Source organism: Echinops telfairi, unplaced genomic scaffold, assembly GCF_000313985.2.
Source record: "Echinops telfairi isolate 266 unplaced genomic scaffold, ASM31398v2 ScPeMD7_60;HRSCAF=208, whole genome shotgun sequence".
NCBI classification, from domain to species: Eukaryota; Metazoa; Chordata; class Mammalia; order Afrosoricida; family Tenrecidae; genus Echinops; species Echinops telfairi.
In genome coordinates this window covers 29,384,120-29,399,454 of record NW_022103958.1, presented here as the reverse complement: position 1 = coordinate 29,399,454, position 15,335 = coordinate 29,384,120, and the positions used below count along the sequence as shown (strand labels likewise).

General features: G+C 39.4%; 1 protein-coding gene across 2 annotated transcripts in view; it reads left to right on the top strand.

Annotated features, from left to right (window-relative positions):
- Nucleotides 1-15,335, top strand: part of GAS2 (growth arrest specific 2) — a 139,458-nt gene that overhangs the window by 58,835 nt on the left and 65,288 nt on the right. For both annotated transcript variants that reach the window (XM_045291146.1, XM_004711636.2), the window contains exon 5: nt 3,128-3,191. In XM_045291146.1, the coding sequence (XP_045147081.1) occupies nt 3,128-3,191 (64 nt within the window). The remainder of the gene's footprint in view (nt 1-3,127; nt 3,192-15,335) is intronic.

Sequence of the window (15,335 nt, the reverse complement as noted above, 5' to 3'; positions counted from 1 at the left end):
CAGGGAACTGGCTAAGGCAGCTGCACCCTGGTCCGACCATCACAAAGCAAGAGACCTGAGAACTAGAAAGGCGAGGCTCTCCACCCTTCAATTAACCCCACATGTGTTTATCGGCCAGGTTGGCACAATTAACTAACTACCTCAGCCATTATGTGCCAGATGTGATATATGCAATATTTAAAAGCATATGCAAAGCAATGTTACTGATCTGTCTTGAAGTTACTTTATTGCTTTATATGGAATTAAAGTTTTCCAGAAGGCAGTCATTGTCTTTGCCATAGCATTCCCCAAGAGCTGATATGGGGCGTGAAGAGTTGATTCAGCTTCACTCTTATAGGTTGGTTCTAAACAGAATAGAATCATGCGGTGAACTTTTAATGTTCAAAAATGAGTTTTCAGTTGAGTCCAGGTAAAAGAACACATTCAAATTTTGAATTACAAAAGCTGTTTTAAACTGATTGTTAACTTGAGAAAATGAAATCAATCGGAAATCATGATTCAATCTGAACATCACATTATCTATCCTATTATTACTCACATCTGATTTTTCTGTTTTCTGAAAATAGAAAATTCAGTTGTGGGTAACATAGGAAGCACCTCCCATCATTTTCTTCCTTCAGAATAAATTTGAGTTATCATTTTTGGGAGCCAAGTTTACGTATTTAGATACCAAGGGTGATATGGTCCTCAGAATATATACAAGAAGTTGGTCAAAGTTGAGACAATTCACTGAAAATCAGATGATATTAAAATTTTTCTTTCCAAGAATGGAAATAGTGAACTTTCTGGAGTCCATTTTATTTTAATGACAGTGCTGATGAGATTATTTTTTGATAATACAAGCTTAAAAATTCATATCAGATATTACTTTTTATAGTTGGTTATTGATTGCACATCCACGATATCTGAACATTTTTCTTGTGTTTATACCATTTCCATCTAGAAATATATGACATTTTATCCAAATCTGCTGGATCTTCAGCCACTGGCCTCCGGCCACTTTCCTTTTAAGATAAGGATATAAATTGGGCGGTAACATAGCCCTAGGATTACCTGTGGTCACTTCTCTTCCCAAAGTTCTTGCTTGTTATTTTTGTACCATGGATAGGAAAAAAATAACAATCCAAATCAGAAGAAATTGATTTTCCAGACTGGATTTTCATTCTTTTGTTTGTGTTTATTGTACGTTATTTGTTTCATTTAGTATTGTTCTGCTTGAAACGAATGCCTTGTGTGGTTTGATCGTCCGCATGTTGCATTGTACTGAGCTGACTTAATGTATCAAAAGTTGTGAAGTTTGTACAACTGGAAAAAAAATACAAGTAAGATAAATGAACAACAAAGTGCCCTGGAGTCCAATGTGCCTCACAGCCACAAAATAGAGCAGTCAGTCTGCCCTATGGTGTTTCTGAGGCTGCCATCTTTACGGATGCAGACGGCCGCTCCTTTTCCTAGAGTTTGCTCTGATGGGGTTGTAGGGATTAGCAGGGAGCACTTAACTACTGCACCACCAGGTTGTCCTGTGTCAACCAATGGCACAGTTTAAATGGGAGGTCGTTCAGTATCTTCATTTTAAGCTCCTTTCATTAGAAGTAATTTGAAGCTCCCCAAACCAGGGTTTTGAGACAATTCACTGAAAATCAGATGAAATGAACATTTTTCTTTCCAAGAATGGAAATAGGGAACTTTTCATAGTCAATTTAATTTTAATGAGCATGGCTGATGAGATTATTATTTATTACCCAAACTTAAAATTTTTATTTTAACCAAATAATAAAACTATAAATCTGTTTAAAACAAATAAAATCACATACTTTTAAGGTCCAAGTAAAAAGCCAATTTACCACACATCCTCAAAGGATTCTATTGTAGTGTAAGTAGGTTAAATATTGGGATTACCACAATCTGCAGAGAGGTGGGATATAATGTCTAAATTAATGGAATAGTACAATTTTGGAAAATTGAATCATTTTAAAATTATATGTTTAAGAATCAAAGCACTATTTCTATTGTTTCTTTAAATTTACCAACAAGCGTATATCTCCATTTATCAGGATCTTAATCATGTGGCACTGTCAGGTCAGCATTGGACTGCTAACCACGAGGTTGGCCGGTCAAACCCACCACCTGTTCCAGGGGAGAAAGATGAGACTCTGTTCCTATGAGGACTTAGTCTTGAAAACCCTATATAAGTTAGCTGTGAGTTGGATTTGATTCAATGGCAGTGGGTTTTTTTGCAAAGACTGTTCTCAATGTAATGCTTTCTAATATCTGTTGCATGTATTAGATATTTTTTCTAATAACATCGCTTTTTTTTTCAAAAAGAGTAGCATAAACAGTGTGTACTACTCACAGACTCAACACACAGCCTGATTTGCCAGCATTATGATCATGTTCAAAGCGATCAGTAAAACATATTTATAAAATGATATATTTATATAATTACATTAGAAATATAAATGCACCACACAGTCTTCTAATTTTCTCATTTGATAGACAAAGCTGACTGAGATAGATTGGTGACAGATTGACAAAATCCATTCAATCAAAGATTATTTTCTTTCTAAAGTATCATTTAATTAGATTCGACTATTAGAGGTTATCAAGTTTCAGGGACTCATTTGATATAATTATATGGAGGAAAAGAAAAGACATGTATGTAACACTTATTCATATTTGTTGAATCATTACTGCTAAAATCATTAGAAAAGGTAGATCCAGGATGATTAAAAACCTGTCTTTTCTTTTTGGACTTTGTGTGCTGTGTATTTTCAAATACCTGTCAACTATTTGGATCACAATGAGAGCTGCATGCGTTCCCAACATTGACTTACTACTATGAACTAATTGAAGAAAACCTTTCCAGGGTGAACATTTCCTTGAGTGAGACATCCTTAGACTAACAGTTTCGGGAAAGACAGGGCACACGAGTCCGGAAGGTACTTGAAGACTTTTGTGGCACTCTGGCACTGTGGTTACGGGATGGTTTCTGTGAATGTCAAGCTGGAAACGTGTAGTTCCTGCACTGAGAGCATGAGGGATGGGCAGCAACCACAGGCCTCTTTACGATTGAGCTGCATGACAATCCTGTATATTACAAAAGTCTTCCATCTGTCTTCTCTTTCAGTTCTTCACAAGCAACCCAGAGAAGTATGCCTCTGTTTGCTAGAGCTTGGCCGGATTGCAGCCAGGTAGGTCCAAGTATTGCTATGCATGGTAAGGAGGCACAGCACACCTCAGCATCCACGCAGCACAGAACCTTGCTGGCTTTGAAGGCTGATTCTTAGCTTTAATGAACAGAGAAGTAGCTCATTTCAATGTGATTATCATTGAATATCTAGGGAGCTGATGTTCAAATGTTACTGATATTCTTAGCACCATGATTTTGTTGTCAAAGTCATTCTAAGAACTTTATAAGACTCCTTTAATCAAACACAATTTATCTCCAGCCCCTTTTTAAATGGAGAAAACCTTAGACATGATGCTTTATTCAACAAATAGTTCTTCCGTGGAAGGTCTGCCAGTGTTTTCCAAAGTGGGCAATACTGTCCTGCTGGGTGGCTCTGGAAGTGACAGGGACAGAAAAAAGCACATGCCTACACTGTATCCTGCCTGGATTATAGGCTATAGTACAAAAGATTTTAATTGCCAAAGGGGAGCTGAGTAATTTTTTTTTGGAAAAGGGAATGGTGGGCCCAATAAGTTAGGGAGCCTATGGTCCATTCCTGTACTTTCACCCTTCCCTCTTTCCCTCTCTCCTCCCTCATTCCCTCTGTCCATTAAAAGCAACCAAAAAAACGAAAACTTTTTTGTCTTTCATTTTAACCCCATGCAGCTTTTCATCTCTGATCTGTTTTAATTTTCATTTCTGAGCAGGGTGGGGGTATGTAAATTATTTTCTATGTTAATGATTAGAGAAAGATATATAATTATATATCTATATAATTTTTTTATATTTTTGTTTTGAATAAAAAGAAGCAATTCCAGAGACCATAAGCACTGAATCAGATGTAGGAATTTTATTAGCAAAGCAGACTTGTTTTGGCTTCATGCCTTTTTTATTATGTCACCATTAATCAGATGGTTCGATAAAGCACAGGAACCAGGATTAATTATTACATATTTTCTAATCTGGCTATGGCTACCCTTGTTTGGGCAAGATCTGATAAACTAAGTAAGTGAGAATTACCTCTGGGTGCAAATTCTCATAGAGGATGTCTAAAGAAAATTAAGAAAAAGAAAGTACATTGTGCACATAAAATTAACTTGTATTCAGAATAAGTTGCTCACATTCTTTAAAACACTGTAGTTCATGTAACTTTAACTAACTATGCACTACATATGAATTTCAGTTTAGTCCAATAATTGGGTAGTAGAGAGATTGTTTTATGAACTTTTCTTTTCCCCTCAATTAAATTGAACTGAATCTCCACCAAACAAAATGAAGAAATCTCCACTTTGAGACATCTGGAGGTCTTCTAGGGCTCTCCTCCATTCTCCCACGGAGAGGACCCAGAGACTCAAATCCCCTCTAGTCTACTCAAAACAGCACACCAAACCCGTTGCCACTGGTCAAGGCGAACTCAGGGGAGCTCTCTAGGGCAGAGGAGAACTGCTCCTGTGGGTTTCTTCCTGAGACGGTACCTCTTTTTTGGGGTCAGAATTCTACTTTTATTTTGTCTTGCTTTTAAAAAAAATCATTTTATTGGGGGCTCGTACAACTCTTATCACAATCCATCCATCCATTGTGTCAAGCACATTTGTACATATGTTGCCATCATCATTCTCAAAATATTTGCTTTCTACTTGAGCCCTTGGCATCAGTTCCTCATTTTCCCCTCCCTCCCCGCCCCCACCCCCCATGAACCCTTGATAATTTATAAATTATTATTATTTTGTCATATCTTACACCATTCGACATCTCCCTTCACCCACTTCTCTGCTGTCCGTCCCCCAAGGGGGAGGATATTTGTAGATCCCTGTAAACGGTTCCCCTTTCTCCCTCACCTTCCCTCCACCCTCCCAGTATCGCCACCCTCACCACTGGTCCTGAGGGGTTGATCTGTCCTGGATTCCCTGTGTTTCCAGGTCGTACCTGTACCAGGGTACATCCTCCAGTCCAGCCAGATTTGTAAGGTAGAATTGGGATAATTATAGTGCGGGGCGGGGCGGAGGAAGCATTCAAGAACTAGAGGAAAGTTGTAGGTTTCATCATTGCTACACTGCACCCTGACTGGCTTCTCTCCTCCCCGTGGCCCTTCTGCAAGGGGATGTCCAATTTCCCACAGATGGGTCCTGGGTCCCCACTCCGCACTCCCCCTCATTCACAAGGCTATGATTTTTGTTTTTTTGGTCTTTGATGCCTGATACCTGATCCCTTAGATGCCTTGTGATCTCACAGGCTGGTGTGCTTCTTTCATGTGGGCTTTGTTGTTTCTCAGCTAGATGGCCGCCTGTTTAGCTTCAAATCTTTAAGACCCCAGATGCTATATCTTTTGATAGCTGGGCACCATCATCTTTCTTCACCACATTAGCTTATGCACCCACTTTGTCCTCAGTGATGGAGTCGGGACAGGCTGGTGTGCTTCTTCCATGTGGGTTTTGTTGTTTGTCAGCTACATGGTTGCTTGTTTATCTTCAGACCTTTGAGACCTCAGATGCTATATCTTTTGGTAGCTGGGCACCATCACCTTTCTTCACCACATTTGCTTGTGCAACCGTTGTCATCAGCGATCATGCCAGGAAGGTGAGCATCTCAGACTGCCAAATTGTTAGAACAAAGTGTTCTTGTGTTGAGGGAGTACTTGAATAGGGGCCCACTGTCCATCTTTTTCCTTAATACTAAACCTATAAATATATGTAAATAAATCTATTTCCTCCTCATCATATATTAATGTATTTACATCTGTATATGCCTGTATTCAGATCTCTATAACTGCGTTTTGCCTCCTAGTTCTTTCCTCTATTTCTTTGTACTTTCCTCTTGTCCTGCTATCATGTTCAGCCTTCACTTGGATTTCAGGAACTCCTCTTGGTTACACTGCCCTTGATCCAGCCCTGCCAGACCCCTCACACCCTCTTTGCCATTGATTTTGGATCACTTGTTGTTCCCTTGTCCCTGAGTTTGTTAACACCCACTTCCTTTCCCCTGCCTCCCCCTCTCCCATGTCCCCCTGGAACTGTCATCCCATTGTTCTCTCTTCTGGCTTGTTTATCCTGCCTATACCTTCCAGGTCGACATGCTATATACCATCACAAGACTGAGTACAACAAAGCAACAATAGAAAGTAAAACAATAGCTACAACAACACACACAAAGAAAACCCTATAAATACTTCAGGGTCTATTTGTTATCCTTCATGAGTGTTTTCCAGTTGAGTCTGATTGGGTGCCATGCCCTGGCCACACATCTATGCCTGGGGACTTCATTGCTCGGTTCCCCCTGCTGCTCTGCTGCATGCCCCCAGAGGCTCGCTTCAGCCTAGTGGACTCAGGGTGGGCAAAACTCCTGCCGTGTGTCCATAGTGTTGTTGCCAATGGTGCTATGGGTCAATGAGCCCCGTGGTGAGGCCGGCCCTTATGGTCATCTCTGTGCATTGCTGCTCTGAGCAGAAACATTGTCCTCAGGGCTTGGTGAGCCAGGATGTGCTTCACTCTTTTTTTTTTCTCCCTTCCCCCTTCGTTGGCTCCTGTGTGCTCTGATCAGACAAGTCCCTCTTCTTGAGCCGTAGCTTCAGTGCTGTCCTCTGAAGTGAATTCTTCTGAGGGGGAGGGTGGTGCTGTCCACGAAGTGGTAATGGGGCCAGCCCCTCAGGCCTCTCTATCAGTTCCCTGCTTCATGTGAGTGTGTTGCATTTTTGTCTTGGAGCACCAGGTTGAAGTCTGGTCCCTGTTTCCCTGTGGAGACACAATCAACACCCTCCCCCTGTGAGGATTAATGCCCTGTTCCCCCGGCTACCCATGTTCCGCCCCCCCCCCCCACACCTTCCTTTTTATTGGGCTACCATATGTATCCCATATGCATCCCTGAGATTAGTCTGGCCCCTGCCATATTACCTGGACCTCACCCCAGGGACGTATGTATAAAGTTGCTTCTTCCCTATGCTCCTTTTGAATTTTTTGAGCTTACCTCAGCAGACTCATGTAGTACTTGTCCTTTTGTGTTTGTCTTACTTCACTTAGCATATTTCCTCCAGTTCTTCCTATGCAGCAACGTGCTTCATGCGTTCATCACTGCTTTTTAGGGATGTGTAATACTCCATTGTATATATGTATGAGTTTTTTAATCCATTTGTCTGTTGGTGGAAATTTGGGCTGTTTCCAACTCCTTGCAATTGTGAACTGTGCCGTGATGAACATTGAGGCACAGATGTCTGGCCGTGGTTTGTTTTTTGTCTCTTCTGGGTATATGCCCAGTAGGGGGGTTGCTGGATCATATGGTAGCTCAATTTCCAACGGTTTTAGATATCACCATATCAATTTCCATAATGGTTGTACATACCTACAGGTCCCCAGCAGTGGACAAGAGTTTCTATCTCTCCGCATCCCCTCCAACACTTGTTACTTTCTGATTTCTTGAATTGGACTATCTTTAAGGGTGCTAGGTGGTATCTCATAGTTGTTTTAGTTTTGCATTTCTCTTATGACTAGAAATCTGGAACATTTTCTCATATATTTATTGGCCATTTGGATTTCTGCCCTTGAGAAACTCATGCTCAGGTCCTTTGCTCATCTCCTGAGTGGACAATTGTTTTTGTGTTTTTTTTCTTGTTGTAAGTTAGCAGAGTATTGTAGATTTTAGTAATAAGACCTTTGTCTGATATGTCATTGCTAAAGATATTTTCCCATTCTGTGGTCTCTCTTATTACTCTCTTGGTGAATTCTTTCAATGTATATACGTGTTTTATTTTGGTATATCCCACTGGTCAATTTGTGCCTCCTCTGTGTTTGTGTCCTTCCAGATTTCCAATAGCCTATATAATTCCTGTGCCAAGGTTCTCAGGTTTGTCCCAATTCACTCATTTATGGCCCTAATAGTTTGGGGTCTTACCTCAAGTTCTGTGAACCACCTTGAGTTTATTCTTGTGTATGGAGTGAGGTAAGGGTCTTGCTTCATTTTTCTGCAGCTACGTATCCATTTTTTCCAGCACCATGAATTGAAGTGGGCATCTGCTTCCCATTTGATATTTTGAGGGCCCTTATCAAAGATCAATTGCCTGTGTGCTGATGATTTTATTTCTGGGTTTTCAATCCTTTTCCATTGGTCTGAATATCTATCATTATACCAATACCACGCTGTTTTGACCACTGTGGCTGTATAATAAGTGCTAAAGTCGGGTAAAGCATGCCCTCCAACATTGTCCTTCTTCTTGAGGAGTTCTCTGCTAATTCTCGGTTTCTTCCCTCTCCATATGAAGTTGGTAATCTCTTTTTCCAACTCTTTGAAGAAAGATGCTGCAATTTGGATTGGGATAGTATTGAACTTATATAGTGCCTTTGGTAGAATTGACATCTTTACCATATTGAGTCTACCAATTCATGAGCATGGGAGGTCCTTCCATTTGTTGAGTTCACCCTTGGTTTCTTTTAATAGTGTTTTGAAGTTTTCCTCGTTCAGATCTTTTATTTTTTGAGTCAGGTATATCCCTAGATATCTCAATTTGTGTTTGGCTATTGTGAAGGGTGCCCCCTATTTGATCCCCTCTTCTGTGGCCTTGTCCGGAGACTGTAACTCTTGAAGGGATGGAAAACCTCATCTTCCTTAGACAAAATTCTAGCCCTCAAGAGCCTTTAAAAACTTATAGCTCCTGCATGCCTTTTAGGATTCCATTCCCCTCTCAGTGTTGCTGCCTCCATAGGTTGTGTGAAGGATCAGGACAAAGGTGCCTGCTGCTCCCAGGCCTCTGTCAGACCCACTTCCTCACCAAACTTCTACTGGTCTGCAGGAGGAATAGCCCCCTAGAATAAAAAGGACCCTGAAGAGTGATGACCATAGCAATACTACTACATGTTACTAATGCCAACTCATGGAAACCCCATGGGTGTCAAATTAGAGTTGTCTTCCACAGACTTTTTAGTGACTGGATTTTCAGAAGTAAATTAATACTCATAGGTCAAACATCTAATGTTTCAGTAAGCAGATGCACGGCACTATTTCTACCACCTAAAGATTTACATCTCTAGTATGGGTGTGGGGGCGTAGAGGTGGGCGGGAGGGGAAGGCAAGTCACACATAGAAGTAAGAATAAATGAGCTGCCACCTCTGATCACTAGAGTAGGGAACGTGAATGTGGAGTGTTTTCTATTAAGCTGAGGATTTGGCAGAAGAATTTCTGTCATTTGTTTTCATTACAACTTTAAAATATTCTAAGATGCCAGATTCCACTCTGTTGTTTTAGAAGTCTAAATATATGAATCAAATAAACACCACAGTTCTGAAAACTGTGGAACAAAAGGCAAGAGAACCTTGTTGGATGATGTGGAGCACGGCCAGAAGTGGACATTTTCCTTCCATTTAGATGAGATTATTTGCCTGCTTTCTGGATTTTATTTTATATTTATTTTTTTATCACCTGAACCCCCTGGTTAGGAATCTTGCTGAGTTGAGCATTTTAACTGTAGTTGAAGCATCAAAGAGAGGAATCGATAATGACATTCCTTTCTGAATTTTCCTCCAGCCCTTGGCCTGTCTTAAATTGCCCATTGCCTTAAACTAAAAAACACAAACTCACTGCCAGGAAGTCAATTCCAAAAGCAGTTAGGCTGAAAAAACAGAAAAACAACCAAACAAACAGATAATCTCAGTGAAAGAAAGGGAATTCTAATGTCCTATCAATTTCTACATACAGTACTACATATATGTACATATATGTACTACATACAGTACTACATATATGTACTACATATATGTACATTTAATATTGTGTTTAAATGGGGGGCTCCATTTTTCATCATACTTTATGACTGTGCAAGCTGTTATTCCCATTTGAAAAAATATTGATGTCAGAAAGGAGTCATGTCTGGATTAAAATAACCCATACATTATAGTACCCAGTTTGTAATTTGTACCGTTCGTCTTGTACACTTATACTGAGACACAATGCTAACACTTATTCATACTGCAATTTTGTCTGTTCTGTGTAACATGATGTTAAAGAGTCCAATACCAACATTCCAGAATAATGTTCTCTTTAAGTTTCTCCCTTTGTCCCCATGTGAAGATTTCTAAAGATCTTCATGGGGAGTTTGCGCTGTAAGAACAGCAACCTGATACACCCCAACCATACCATCTTTCCCACTGTTTGAAGCAGCCATTGATGGGAAATGGAAAGTCATCCCCTAAAGCCTATTTCACTCCTAAACGTTGCATCAGGTAGGGCGAATGTGTATCTAGATTCTAGGCCCTTAAATGGTGTGCACCCTCCTTCCCTATTCTAGCTCTCTCTCCAAGGTAGATTCCACAAGTAAAATAGCTTTATCTTAGACTCATTTTCATTCTAGCCATCATGGGGTCAATACTGACTCATAGCGACACCCCTAGATGGGGATAGAAACCCTAGTCTTTCTTCCATGGAGAAGCTGGTGGTTTTGAATGGCAGACCATGCAGATCACAGTCCTACACATAACCACTACACCACCAGGGTTCTTCTCCTAGACCAGAAATGAGTTTAAAGAGCTGCAATGAGACATTAATAACATTGCTCTGCACACAAACCAACTGACTTCAGACCTCAACCAAGTGCCTGATACAATCTTACAAGTTCTCTGTTTTCCTCACTGTTAGCTTATATTTGATTTTTAAACATTTATTTCTCAAAATTACATGATTATCCTCTTGCAGGCATCTCAGCATCACGTCACAAATGATTCCCAGAATGCTTTTTGAGTCTCTGCTAAGCTCTCCAGTCTGGGATCACCTGGGGAAGCCTCTGGGGGGCTGTGGGCTCCTCTGAGCTCTTAGCCGGGAAAATGAGACACTGACGTCCATACTCATGGGTGAAATTGCTGCTTATTTTCAACTGAATAGAACTATCATCACTGGATAGTGAAGTCCTTCTGATAGATTTCAGAAATATGTATATTGTTTTCTTAAAAGTAAAACACAAAAAAAGCAGCTCAGTAAAATCACAGATAACTTTATAATGATGGTACCTTGACTTTAACTGCTGGGGGAAAAATAAAGACAAAAAGCAACTTACTATTCAATACATTGGCAGGTTGTAATGTCTTATTTATGATAAAAGTAAAAACTTAGCCTTTAGAAGATATTTTTCTTTGAGTACATCTTTGATTTTAAACAAAAATGTGTGGCCATTCCTAATAAATACATTAAACATATATTTCCTTTAGGCACTCCTTTCCATCCATGGACAATGAAAGGCAATTCTATTACAAAGCAAAACATCCTTCCCTAAGGATTCATCGGCTCCAATAATAGTACTTAATAGCTTCAAGTACTTAAATCTGATTTCTAAAAATGTTACAAGTTTCAAAAAGGGTGAAATTCCCTTCCATTTAAGTTGATATTTAAATTACATTAAAGCACTAGATAAAAAAACAAAAACAAAAAAAACACTAGATAATGGGTCAGAAAATCTTGCAAGGATCTATAAATTACCTTGCTATATGCATTAAGAGGGGGCATTTCTCTCATCTAACTATAAAATCTCTCCTTCTATCCCTAGCAAAGTGGATCCTAGATATCTTTCTTTTAAATACTTCTACTTTGGGAGCTCAATTATTTAATGTAGACCAATATCAAAAATTGTGCTATGTGTCAGGGAAAAAAATTGAGAAATTTACAATAAAAACATTAATCACCCAAAACTTTCCCTAGTAATTGACATTTTCATTTAAAATGACATAAAAAACTGCATCTCCTTTGCGTCCTCATCTTATCCCTTCATGCCTTCATGTTGTACACAAGTGAGGATTTGGTGGGGTCAACCTTCTTGCTATCTTTAGTTCAAATGACTTTGAATTTGAGAACAACAGCTTCCTCCTCTAAGACTCTGAAACTCTGTAGTTGGACAGGAGCGAAAATAGTGCGCACTTGTGAAAGCCCCACAGATAAACTACAAATGTGAAATCGTATCCAGTTACTTATGGAAACCAGAGTAGCAGCCTTTTGGAAAGGAGAGAACAGGCTTACTTGGTGACTAAGTTGGTTTGCAGGTGTGGACCGCAACCCAAAGGGAATTTGGTGATTTACAGCCTGCTGACATCTCCAGACAGACAGGAAGTCAATGAATTGTATTCAAGTGTGCATTTTGGGCTTGGCTGCCTTACTGTAGTCAGCTTGAAGCCCCCCACAGCCAATATAAGCAGAGATTTGGAGCTCAGTGTTGATTTTCAGTATTCAGTGGCAAAGGGAATTTCCAACACTCCCAGGTTTGGGGGGCAGGGGCTGGGGATCTCCAGGGCAAGTGTTTTTTGTGTATAATTTTGTATGCAATTTTAGTCAAACTCTGGCTCCTTTTCATGTATTGGACCTAGAGAAAAACCTGTTGCTACTTTAATGACTTGAGTTTTCTTTCTTATTAGTTCATATTTTAAATACCTGGAAAACTATACAACCTTTTCATTAAAGGTGGCCTGAGTCCATGGACAACATTAAATCATATTTTCCAGTTGACCTAATTTATGCTTTCAAATATACTTTCTTTTATGATTGAACATTAATTACCTGTTAGCATGTTAAATTCTCTAGCCTTTTGGTCAAGTTTATTTTATTCTCTTAAAAAACTCAAACATAATCAAAGTTTATATTTTGCTGGAATTAAAAATACAAAGAGGTCTAGAGAGGCTAAAAAGACCATCCAAACTCACCTAATGTATGAGAAGCAAAACAGATTCTATCACTTTGCCTGCTAAGTTCCAAACCTGAGATTTTTCTGATATTCCACAAGTTTAAGGAAATCGGGTTTAAAGGAAGACTATAGTAAATTCTTTTCAAAAGGCTGTAACAATAGTAATGATAATCGTACTTTTTGTCTGCATAACAGCATAGTTTTTATAGGTTGTGACATTATCTCGATTGGTTTAAAAGTAATATATTTAAAAGAGCACACATTTTTGGCATCAGTACCTTAGTGCTGCACTTTTCTTGTTTTGTGACTTGATATTCCCTGAAGAACACTGACTGTTGTTCTCAATTGAGCCACAAGGTCAGCAGTTCAAACATACAAGTTCAGTAGTTCAAATCCACCCAGGGCTCCCTGGGTAAAAAATGAGTCTATCTATTCCTGTAAAGATTTAAAATCTCAGAAACCCAGACTGGTGATTTGACGCAGCCCTACAGGGCTCTATGAGTCAGAACCCACCGCATGCCCCTGAGGGCAGTTCTCAAAACAAACGTCCAAATGAATTTTACCAAGTTACCTGAATTTTAATTGTAAGACTTCCAGCTCTCAAAGAATATTTGGTATACAATCTCCTGCCTAGTCGCTCAACCCCTAACTCACTCCTATCAAGGCAATTCCAGCCCATGGTGGCCCTATAGGACAGCCCCTGTGGCTTTCCCAGACTGTAAATCTTTGTAGGAGTAAACAACCTCATCTTTCTCCCTCACAGAACCACTGGTGGTTTTGAACTGCTGGCCTTGTGGTTAACAGTCTAATGCACAACCCATTATGTCATTAGGGTCCTTCCTGCTACTTTCCATTAATTTTTAAGAAGTAGAAAATAAAAGAATAGTTAGGGAAATATCAAACATCACCTTTATTATTGTAAAGGTCAAGTTGAAACCTTTGGCAAGTGATTTTAAATTCCTCCAGAAGCAAGTCAAGAACCATCCAGCAGAGAGAGATCAGGGAGGGGTCTGCAGGGAGGCCGCCCTGTGAGCAGCTCTCTCTCAGGGGAAGAGGGAACCGACGGAAACACCCTTTCTCTTATGAACCAGTTTGGGGAATTGCCTCATTTTCCCTAGATAGAAATGATTACAGAAGGAAAGAGACCAAGAAATAAAATGAATCCAGCACCCTCTACAAGAAAGAAAGAACGTGCTTTCTCTTAAAGATGTGTACTGACACTTGCGTGATGAGGTCAGTTAAAATGGTAAATTTTTAGAAAATGGCACTAATTTAAGCATTTACATATAATGATAGACGGATATACTATTTAATCTAACAAAAATAAAACAGAACAAAAACCCTCCCCTGCATCAAGTAGATTCTGCCTCATAACCAGCCTATATAGTGTTTCTGAGGCCATCTACCTCTACTGGAGGAGAGTGGCAGGTAGATCAGAACGCCCAGCCTCGCAGGGAACAGTTCAAGGGAGACTCAACAGAGAGGCCCCTGGGCCCTTGTTCCATCTACAGCCCTTAACCCAACTCACTGCCATCGGGCCTCCAGATTGAGGGAGCACTGCTCCTGTGAGTTTCCAAGACTGTACCTCTTTACAGGATTGTGAAGCTTCATTCTTATCTAGTGGTGGCTGGTCGTTTTGAACTGGTGCCTGGAGGTTAGCCTCCCAAGGCATCATCCACTATGCTACCAGGGCATAGAATTGACACATATGCTTCCTATCTGTGCTTTTATTAGTAGATTATCCAAAACTCATCTTGTCTCTCAAGTCTGATACTTGCAGATCATTTGATTGAAAAGCGGTGGAAATTGGCATCAGCCCTGAAGACAGAAACCGTCATTGAACTCTGGATCCTACTTCTTACTAGTTATAGGTCTTCTTTGGATCTATATTTTTAATCTATAAAAATGAAGTAGACTCTAAGTAGATGATTGCACAGGACCCAACTCTCAAATTACAGAACTACCCTGGATATATGCGTACATCTAGGACCCCAAACCTAATTCTAATTAAAACTTAATTTTGGCTGATAATTTGTTGATAACAATTACCTCTTTCTCTTGTTGTGAACTTCTATGATATTTATAATTTATAATACATAACTTACCCCTTATTATTTTATATTATTTAAGTATATCCTTTCTGATAATTTTTCTCCAAGTTATACTACAAGTAATTAATTATGTTATTTATAATAATGTGACAAATGCTACTCGTAACCCATAGTACATTGTTTCTGAACCTGTGTTAAGTGCAGTTAACAACTAAATTCTCCATTAAATCGCTTGAAGGTATTTGTTTTCAAGCCAATACCTTAGTCCTCTGATTGTATCTTTATATTTACAAAATTTGTGCTCAAACGAGGAGTTTCAGTTCAGCATGAGTAGCATTAAGGTTGGTAAATGTGAATGCTAAAGACTAATTTTATATGACTTTCATGTTTACTCCCAACTATTTTAATTTAATCTTAGTATGTTATTAGATGTGACTGTATTACATATGTACACATATACATACACAGCAAGTC